Here is an 11356-nt window from a genome sequence, read left to right as displayed (position 1 = left end):
CTTACGCGCACGCGCAAACGCCTATGCGCACGTGTGAACGCTATGCATGCGCAGAAAGTTTTTAGCTTTGAGGTCCGGATTATGGGTGTCCGAATTAACGACTTTTGACTGTATTTGTTTACCATAGCGACACTCTGGCGCTAGTTTTACTTAACAGCGTTATATTTCGTTCATATTATAACTATGTTTATGTTGTAAGGCAATTAAGAGGCAATCAATCTAGTACAGCCTTTACCAATATTTTATGAATAGGGTATCTTTAATGATGAGTTGAATCCAGTAAGATGGAACGTAATTTTTGCACCTAGTGCAGAGTCTCTAGAAGAGAAGTAAACGTGGTGCCATCTTTTGGCAAAAATTGTAGTGAGCATGAGCGGGGCTGAGGATCGAACCCATGATGTGAAGATCTGCATCTTGAGGATTTCTGCCACTCGGCTATGCCATATTATAACTCAGAATGCACAAAATTGATATCATTTGAAGAATTACCTAATCGTTGCCACATGTTCTATTCAAATACTATAATAAATCTAGAATGATGTATAAAAGAAATTAAACAAACAAAACAAAAAAGAAACAGTTTTTAACACAATTCACTATTTCTCATTCAATTAATTTAGTTCTGACATACCGACAAGGCAAAAATACATAAAAACTCAAAATATCTGTATTAAAAATTACAACGTAAATCTTAAACACTTATTTTCTCGAAAACATTCTAGAAAGGATTAAGCATGATTTAATTCACAATAATAAATGAAGGCGTTATCTTTGTTGTTGTGAAGCTTAGTTTTTCTAGATTGGCAACAAATCTACTATTCTGCTGTTTCAAATGTAAACAAATATGTCTGCCATGTTATTTAAAAATTAGGCTTAACCGTACTTAAACAGCTTTTTAACTGTTGATAATTCTACAAAGGTATAAAAACCTTAGCCGGAAGATAATAACAATATATTTCAATCATTTTTAAAAAGCAAAAAATGCATAATTTAAAAACGTATAAGAGTAAAGAAACTGAGATCACTGAGCCAGCTAACAGAGTGGATATATATATAAATATATTTATATATGTTTTTAGATCATTCCGGATAATGGACGTCCAGATTTCGGACTTTGTACTGTATTTTATTATAAATGCACATTTAAATTTTAGCTGGAATTATTCTGTTAGTATGTTGTATCCTACTGGTTTTCTGAAGAAGAGAAGATACTACCTCACCCAGTGATTACTAGAAGACAGGTAAGTAATTTTACATGATTAATTCAGATTTATTCAAGATTTAACACTAGACATACTAGCTTACTTTTAAAGAACAAAAAAGCACATCGAAACACAGAATTGCATTTGTTGATTGAAGGTGACTGCTGACAGGGTAACTGTAATTGTTGAGCAGCGTTACTCATACTAGCTATGTTTTAAGAATACGGTGTCTTTTGTTTAGGTTTTTAATTAACCAGGATGGAACATTTTTGAACACAACTCTAGTAGAGAAACAAAGGGTTGGAATACAAAAATTTTGAAAGTTCGTGTTAATTGATAAAATCTAATGATGCAGCAGACTGAAAAACAATTTGTAATTCATGTCATCTGATAAAACTTCCTATAAGATCATGCACATTGCTACCGGGACCCAAATTTTGTTCATGCTGATGTGTTCACCTTAAGGGAGTTCATGTTAAGGGGAGGTTACTGTAGCTTTATTTTATCATATATTAATGCAGTAATACCATATCTTTAGAATAGTATTCATTTTACATTTAATATTATCAAACTTTAGCAATCATTATTTCATTGTTAATCAGATAGTTTTTATATATCAGCACATGCTTTAATACTGTTTGCATTCGCCACGTTAAATTGAACATTTCTAATAGTTAACTATATTTGTAATTTAATTTAAAATTAATTACAAATTGAATAATTACGAATTTGCTATCGGATGCCAATATGGAAGGACCAAAAAATTTAGATTAATATCTCTAAGATGGTCATTTTGGTAACAAATGTATGGAGGATTTAAATTCTTATTTAGCAAAATAAGTAATATTAAATGTAAACAGACAGTGATATTTAAAATACATCATACATTGACTTATCTTTTCAATTTAATGATCGAACAATATTTATGAACAGTTACCCTAGACACCAGAGCCGAATTTTATCAAAACATAGGACATAGACTAAAGAAGAGAAACTTGCAAATTAACTCAGATGAACGAGAAAGAGACTTATGCTGAAAAGGTAGCAAATCGAGTGCAAAAGAGTGCTAGATCCAAATCTAGATCACCCTTGTGCAGAAGAAACGGTGAAGAAAAACCTTTAGTTCTAATATACCAAAAAAAATCGAAAAGAAACCTTAAAACAATGGAAAAATTGTTCAGTTCAAAGTATTGATCCAACAAAAATAAAAGTTAATATTAAGCAATTAAGGAAAATTAAAGAGTGCAGTACTAATAAAAGTAGTCAAAAAGTTTGATATGGCACTTACTGAACAGGCAATTCAAGAAAATGAAAGCTTAAGGGTAAAATGGAGGTTAAAGCACTTGTGAAAATAGCACTCCAAAAATTATTATATACAATGTAAATGAACTTACAAAAGAAAGTTTTATAAACACCATACGGACACAAAATGATATATATGAATACGTTGTGTTGGATGCAAAATTCTCCATGAAGGAATGAAGGAAAACTACGTAACAGCTAAGCACTAGAAGTAGACCCCAATTCTTTCACACTTATGGCTAAAAATCAATATGTAAATCTCAAATGGTCAAGAAATATAGTTCAAGAATTGCCTAGAGTGATTCAGCATCATAAATGTTTTAATCACGGACATATTAATAAAATATTACAATGCTAAGCAAAGATGCTCCAGATGCGAAAAAATGAGACATATCAGAATAAATGTCCAGTTGGGGAATCTTGTTGTGTCAGTTGTAAAAAAGAAAATCAAAAGTATAATTGGATCTCAATACTATACATCAGGGTTTCTTAAACTATGGTTCGCGACCTGCAGCAGGGGGTCGCCAAAAATTTTAGCTGTTTTGATATTTCTTTAATTTATTATAATAATTTTAGAATTACCAAATATTTTTACACAATGTATCTGAAAATAGATAAAGATAAGACAATACAAACAAAGAAAAAAAAAATGCTTCGACGCATTCTTTTTATGATGTAAACGTTCATTATCCTTGCTTTGCACGTGACACTGTCATTTCGTCTATTACTTATTTAAAATTTTCACATTGTTCTATGTCTTAAAATTAGAAATAAAAGTTAATGACCTAAAAGTGCAATAGTATATTGCAGTACAAGTGAAAAAATTGACAGTTTCACTCACGTGTGTGTCGGATTTGCGCAATACTTATGGGGGTCGCATAAAATTCTTGTAAATATTATGCGGTCCTGCGGGTCACGAAACAATCTCAGTGATAAAAAAAGAGTCCGTGATTGAACAAGTTTAAGAAACCCTGCTATACAAAATGGTAAAGCCAAATTACGTAGTTGTCTAAAAAGAGAATTAGAATTATACAAAAGAAAAATTGACTACAAATAAATTCTGCATTATTCAATTAACCTTTTGAGGCCGGGGCTTTGGTATCAGTAAAAGCCTTGAAAGGACAGGGAATCTTGAACCGAATGCTTTCCCCCCTTTAAGAAATCACCTCCACTATAATTGCCATCCCTTTAACCTTTTGAAGACGCGATCGCCATTATAATGGCCATCCCGTCTTCAAAAGGTTAAATATAAAGCAACAGCAGGAATAGATTATATCAAGTCTTCTTTCCAGTTATATGTCTTGTATATGTTTTCCTTCCTTAATCCAGTATTGTAGTACTCTACATACTTTAACAAATGACCAGGTGTCCCACTGGTGAAGTTAACAAATTTTCCAGTCAAGTGCAGTTATTCCGTATTCCTCCAATCTTATGGCATACAGACTAAGTTGATGATCAGTCAATTGTTTCAGCAATTTTGACACAGGAGTTCAAAATTATATCCCCACAATGCTCTTCAATGAACAGGGCAGGAATTAAAATATGTAGACAGAGAGATAGATATCATGTACTAAAAAAGTATCTATAAAAGGCATCCTTTATTTTAATTATGCAAAGTTGTTTATAATTTTAAGTGACTAAGAGAAAACTAGAAATGGCAGACAAATTGAAACTGATATATGTATAATTAAAATAGAACAAAAAATTAAATTAAAACAAAACAGAAATTATCATCATCAATGGAACTTCAGTACAGATAAATACATACAAAAAACTTTTATGAGAACCAATGATAATGAAGATGGTAGTAAAGGAACTTGTGGATTCAAAAAAAAATCCCTCACAACTTTAAATACATCTTTTTCAAATCCAGGATAATTTGGTAAGCAACTGCCACTTCCACTTGCATTAGGCCCTAATAAAAAATTCAAAATAATAAATTTTCACATACTCCTATATAATACTGAAAACATGTTTATATTTCAAATGCTTTTAACAATACTTATATTAGCTGATCCTAAATTATTATTATAATGCATTTACTAAACAATATTTAGATTTATTGAAATATGCAATCATGGTAGTTATCTGAATAAGGGAATGGGTGCCTTTATGGAGGTTTTTAAGGAAAATTGGCTTGCATTTATACTGCAGCACAAAGGAACACCCAAGCAAACAACCTACTATCTAGAATCTAAACCCAGTTGAAACTACAAAAATATTAGCCTCAGCCACTGGCAGGCTTAAACACCTTTAAAAATGATCCCCCCCCCTAAAAAAATTTACAAACACAGAAAATGTTATTCCAGTAAGGTACATTAAAAATAAACTAATTATAACCTTAAGATTTTCATAAATTACATATGTACATCAAAGAAACAACAGAAACTGGATTACATTTTTTTGCTGATAATATTGTAGAAACATCATAAAAGCACAGAGCTTAATTTTGCATGGAAAAAACTACTAACTGAACACTACCTAACTTCCTTGTACAGCCAATTAAATTATACACGTTCTTTGCTGCCCTTCATTTAAACTTATTTCCTCGAATTTTTACAATTTAATTAACTACTTCCTCAAGGCAAGTTGAAAATGATATCGAAAATTGCAAATTTTGAAATAAAATATCCTGGTCAACTTTTTCGTAAAGAAGAATAATTTTACTTTTTCATAATGAGCATAAAACTTTCCCAATTATAAGTGTAGGTACTGGGAGACTATGTACAAGGTATTGCATTAAAAGTTAGATTTTGTTATTTGCTGAAAATAAATTTTTTTTTTAATTTTGAAATGATATGCTGCGTTTACGCAGCACACCCAATACAGACAAACAAAAATACAATTAAAAGATTAAAAAACAGATTGAAACATAAATAAAGTCAAAATGTTTTTTTGTAACTGGAAGTATGACCAATGATTGCAAATGATTGCAAAAATAAGGTATATATATATAAATAAGGTATATATATATGGGGAAGAGGTATATATATATATATATATATATATTTCTGGTACTGCCAATTGCAATAAAAAAGGAAGGTTCACAACTAGATGTTAAAGCAGTAACATATACAAAATTTCAACATTCTATGTCTTATCATTTTTTAGTTATATAAGAAACATACATACATACGTATGAACTCGAAAAAAAAAAAAAAAAAAAAACTTTTGAATCCATTTTGAAAAAAGTGTTTTTTATTCTGTCTATATGTATAAAAGTAATGCAAAGATGTTATTCAAATGGATTTAGGAATAGTCAAAATGGGTATTTCCCCTGAAATATGATACCTGAAAATTTTCAGGATTACAATACTTTCCTTAGTTCATACAAGAAAGTAAAAAAAAAAATATTAATTATAATCACAATGCCAATAATTAATCAGAATATATATTTATAAAAAAAGCAGTTCAATATATATATATAATTTAAATTTGGGTAAACAAAGTTTTCAAAACCTTTTTACTAACAATAAAAATATGTTACTTTTAAATTTTAGATAAAAAATTTTAAAAATATTTAATATAATCATATACAAAAGCTTGCATATAATACGTAATTATATAATTTTTTACATTAATGATGTTTAATTAACATTCTGAGTTTTTCTGTTTAAAAAGAAAGTTACACCAGATATTAACATGAAAATTGCTTCTTCAATGCTAATGAAAAGAATATAAAAACAATAAATAAATAAATAAATGTAATTAAGTTTAATAGCACATGAAAATTTACATTGTGCCAATTAAAAATCTAGAGAAATTTAGAAACTAGTGAAATTAAAATAACTGTTTTATTAAAATATCCTGATTTTTAGGAAGTTCATCAAACAATTACTGTATATTCAATATGATTATTTGAATACAATATCCTATTCTCAAAAGATACACATATTTATGTTTAATAGATTTTTTTGCTAATTTTTAATATAATACTTTATATAAGTAGTGCTACTTACAATTCGCTAAACACTTCATGGCTGATATAATCCAGTGTGGAATGTCATCTAAAATAATTATTATCATTTATATGGATATGTAATTATAAAATACAGTCTAAAGAATTTTTTTTTTATTTAAAAAAAAAAAGAAGAAAGAAAGAAAAAGATTATAACCTGTTTTATCTATGAGACAAACAACACCAGTCTTGCTAAGACGAGATACATTATGTTTTATTACATGACCATCAATGAAATTTTCATCCAAAATATCAATTATTGAGGGCACTGTCTTTGCCAACCTAAAATTACAATTAAAAGTATTGAAATATAAATGCATTACAATCTGTCTCAATTTATATAGCTTAATTTGAAAGAATAAATGTATTACAGAATGTACACAAAAGAGCTCTTTCTAAAGTAAGCACTACTCATACTAGATTTAATACTTTGTTTAACGTTTTAGTGAGCATGTTTACCATCAAATCTATTCTGCTTCTAAGTGATAAGAATTCACGTCAGAGCTAAAAATAGCATGAAAGAATTAAATATACTTTAAGTTACTAAGCATTAAGTAATATCTAATTCTTTAACTTTTAGTGAGTATGTTTACCATCAAATCTATTCTGCTTCTAAGTGATAAGAATTCATATAAGAACTAAAAATAGTATGAAAAATTAAATATGCAAATTTATATCTCAACTTAATCCTGCTGGAAGATGATATTTAATTAGCTAAATCCGTTCCAATTGATTTATGAAATCTCTTAATTACGATCCATTTTCTTAATATTTAACCTACCAAAAACTTTAAATTACTACTTTTGATTGAATATCATCGTCATCTTCTAATTCCATGGATAGGAAATAATCATGAAATATTTTGTCTCAAATTATGCTAACTGAAAAGATGAATTCAGCCAAGAATAATCAGTTCTTAAACACAGAAAATGTATACCTGGAGGAAATGTGTACCTGGAGTTCATACCTAAAGATGAGAAAGAAATTCTATAAAATATAAAGACACTCTGAAGTGAAATATTTGTTCACCTATGTTGAATTTTTAACCACTCTCATTTCTAGATATACACTTTATGAGTGTGAACACTGAATATCGTCAGTGGAAGTTATCTTTTCAGTTGGCATCATTTGTAATGAAATATCATTGCCTAAAATTTTCATTTCATAACCATTATTTCATTTTCAGCTGATGGAATTACGAGAAACAAGCAATATTCAACCGAAAATGGTAGTTTAAATAGATTTACTGCTTTTAGTACAATTAATGTTCAAAACAAAATTTGCTTTAATTAAGGGAATATGTAAATGAATTAAAATTCATTGCTCATTAAATATCTTCCACTGTACTCAAAGTAAGGCATAAATTCATGTGTCTAATTCTTTCAGATTATTTTTAGTTATCACATGAACTTTTATGATTCATGCGGAATCTAAATCTGACAGGAAACATACTAGAGCACTAAAAAGTTATAAAAAGTACTAAATGCATTTTCAAATTAATAAAATTCAGATGATCTTGATAGAGAATGATATCTTTTGAGGATTGTAGAAGCAAAAGTCAAGAATTTATGGTTTTTTTGGAATGAAGTTTGAAAAATGATGCCGTAGGAGAACAAATAATTCTTAATTTAAGAATGCACTTGTATTGGCCTCCCCCATTTTTCAGCAGCAAGTGAAAAAATATTTCCAGCAGTAACAACAAATCAAATATCAACTATTTCTTTGAAAAATGACTCTTTTTAGCAAGATAAAAATTTAAAACATTTATCACTGACAGACATATATTTATAATTTATCAAAATCTGTTAAAAATAGTAAATAAATAGCACCAGTGATTTAATGTATGCACGAAAGTTTCTAATTAGTACAATAAAAAATGAAACACACATGCAAAAATTCTTTATGAAATAACTAAAATGCCCATATGTAATTAGAAAAATTAAATAATTAAAAATGTAAGCTTAATAATGACAACAACGAAGTCAGTATTGACGTTTCTCTCCATATTTGTTAGATATATATTAAATCAGCAATTTCATCTATAGTAATAAGATAGTAGTATCATAAAATGCTCCTAAAAGGAGTAAAATAAAAGTTAATATAAATTTGGTATTTTTTTCCAGATCTAGTGCCTTTTTCTTGCAATATATGGTAGTAAGAAATATTTTTTTCAAGTCATCACCCTTGTTCTTTTAACAGGGTGATGACTTGGAAAGACTTCCCCTTGATATATTTTATTGTGCAGCTTTCCTTACATAACAAAAAATTATGTAAAACCAATTTATTTTTATATGCATTCCTTTATCTACAGATTCTGTACACATAAAATTTCATATTTAATTCTATATAAATTTTATTACATATCACAATTTTATATACATTATGTTTCACATTGAATTTTATAGCATAGATGACAGTCAGCTTTATACTTTCTAATATTTTAGCTGATGGGATTGAATTAGTGTGAGACAATTGAAGCTATTCTTCACTCTACCAAAACCATTATAAAATCTCGTATAATGCTTCGGTACTGTTCTGTTATCAGGATCAGGTTCAGAAATGTATGTTTGTATGCATGTATACATGTAAGTATGAATGTATGTGTATGATCATACATACAAACATATGTTCATACATTTTTAGAGTCTCGCTGGGGGAACGGTGTACACACCAGGGTACCTGGGCTGAAGGCCCTACTCCTTATCGAACAAAAAATTTGGGTCTTTCTTAATTATGTCCAAATGAATGATCAAAAGTAAATTAAATAAAAATTTTAAAAAAATAAAAAATTCAATATTTGCCTAAAACAAATATTTTCTGAAATTTGGTACTTAAGCTGGGTAAAAACTAACTGATAAATGTGTGAGCCCGGCATAATTCAATTCAAACTTAAGCATCTGGCAGGAAGTCATTTGAGCTGATGACAGAAAATGCTGAAAGTAAAATACATAAACGTAAAAGAAATGAAAAGTAGTGTGAAGAGATTTTGAACAAAAATTTAGAAGTTACAATTTAAAAATTACAAGAACAGTGACACTGATCGCAACGAACTTCATATTAAATAAGTTATAAATACATACAAATAAAATAGAGTTAATTCAACAAAAGGCAGGGTAAAATACATAAGAATGAGGAGCAGCCAGCCAATTATTTAAATGTTGCATACTATTTACAATTAATACATGACAAATATATATGTGTGTATATATATATATATTGTGGGGAAATTTTTCATATAGATTTTTTAAATAGTTTCATTAAGAGTAAAGACAGTTTATTAAAGTACATAGGTAATTAATCACTGATAGCATTAGTACTCAAAAAGATTTCTTCGAATAAGTCAATTGTCAATGGCATTTTCTGTTGATTGAATTTCTGGCATTTTCTTAATTATATTAGACAGTGAAAATCCCTTGAATTGCTTAGCGCTTTGAGGAGTTTTAAAATATCTACAAAAGAACTTAGACCTGAATCCTTTTTTTTTTTTTTTTTTTTTTTTTTTACTTCATTAATAGAATTTTGTATATTTTTATGAGCCTTACTTACCATTCTGAGTAACATTTAAGTACAAAATCCAGTAACATTTTTTCCATCAGGTTTGGTGGTAACATTTTTACCAATAGTTGGACTGCTTTTAGTTAATTTAGGGAATTTGGGGCAACTCCTAAAGTTGACAGTATGCCTTTTCCAGACAGTTCCAACACTTAACAGTAGCAATTCTTTTGGCTATACAATCAGAAGTTTTGTGCGGACCCACACATTTTACACACTGTGGCTTCAATTTATAGTATATGTCAAAATTGTGATAGAAGTGTTGGCAGTTGTGACACTGCACAACACCCTCCACTCACTTTATACTCAACAATTTCAACATAGAATAACATAAAGTAATTAAAGTTCATATATTTTTTCAACTCCAGGAACATTTTCAAGTTGAATCTGAAATAGTGGCAAAGATGCCTTTGATTTTAAATGATGCATTTGAGATATTTTCCTCACATTATATCCAAGATTACAGAGTTCATCCTTTATATCATCAATAGGGCAATTTATTGGTGGACCTCTAGTAACAACTCTAACTGGTCTGTCCTATTTTTTGGTAATAAGGTAGTAGTCTACCTTTTGCTGAATTAAGTAACATGTGATGCCCCTGTGATCATCATCTGTTTGGGGGGAAATTTTTAGAAATTCTCCAGATACCCTAACTGCAAAATTTTAATTTGTTTCAAGTGTCATTTTTTTAGGAAGTCTGAATACTTAATATTTGGTTTGGCCATTATGGGCTTAATTTTGGGTGCTTACACCTCTATGACCTCTGGTTCTGCATCCATAACATTGTCAATATTGGCATTATCATCATTTGGTAATTTGTCAAACTTATTATTATTTGGAATTTCTATACAGTAAAAGGTCCGAAATCCGGACGTCCATTATCCGGAATGATCCAAAATCCAGATCTCAAAGCCACAAACTTTTATTTTTTTTTTTTCTGTAAGCTTTAGGCATACACATTTGATTTTTCCTTCCATAATAAAACATGTGGAGATTTTCTTTTCACTTAAAAATTCCAATTCTTAATTCCCCTTAGGCACTAAATAAAATACCTCAATATGAAAAAACAATCATGTCAGCATAAATTTGTGAGATTAATAATTTGGCTGAGGATCTGCTTGGCATACATACATCTCAAATTGAAACATTCACCTACTTTATATCCCTGATGCCGACCTGGTGAGTCATTATTTATTATATTTTGCTTTCATCTCCACATGTTTATCAATACATGACAGTTTCAGTAATAACTAATGCAGTTATGCCTAAACGTTTTTTATATTAGTAATTGAATAACAAGAGTATGGCAACCTTTTATGCTAATATTACGCTTGGCGATGAT

General features: G+C 29.1%; 1 protein-coding gene across 2 annotated transcripts in view; it reads right to left on the bottom strand.

Annotated features, from left to right (window-relative positions):
* The window catches only part of LOC118194863 (DEP domain-containing protein 1A-like), a 103422-nt gene that overhangs the window by 45249 nt on the left and 46817 nt on the right, over positions 1 to 11356 (bottom strand). For both annotated transcript variants that reach the window (XM_035366075.2, XM_085814933.1), the window contains exons 5-7: positions 6620 to 6744; positions 6464 to 6511; positions 4273 to 4419 (exon numbers count right to left, since the gene is read on the bottom strand). In XM_035366075.2, the coding sequence (XP_035221966.1) occupies positions 4273 to 4419; positions 6464 to 6511; positions 6620 to 6744 (320 nt within the window). The remainder of the gene's footprint in view (positions 1 to 4272; positions 4420 to 6463; positions 6512 to 6619; positions 6745 to 11356) is intronic.

The sequence above is a fragment of the Stegodyphus dumicola genome, chromosome 4 (genome assembly GCF_044657685.1).
Source record: "Stegodyphus dumicola isolate Sdum_Otavi_A_Nest chromosome 4, ASM4465768v1".
Classification (NCBI taxonomy): Eukaryota; Metazoa; Arthropoda; class Arachnida; order Araneae; family Eresidae; genus Stegodyphus; species Stegodyphus dumicola.
The sequence above is the reverse complement of the archived record's forward strand: the minus strand, read 5'-3'. Positions and strand labels throughout refer to the sequence as shown.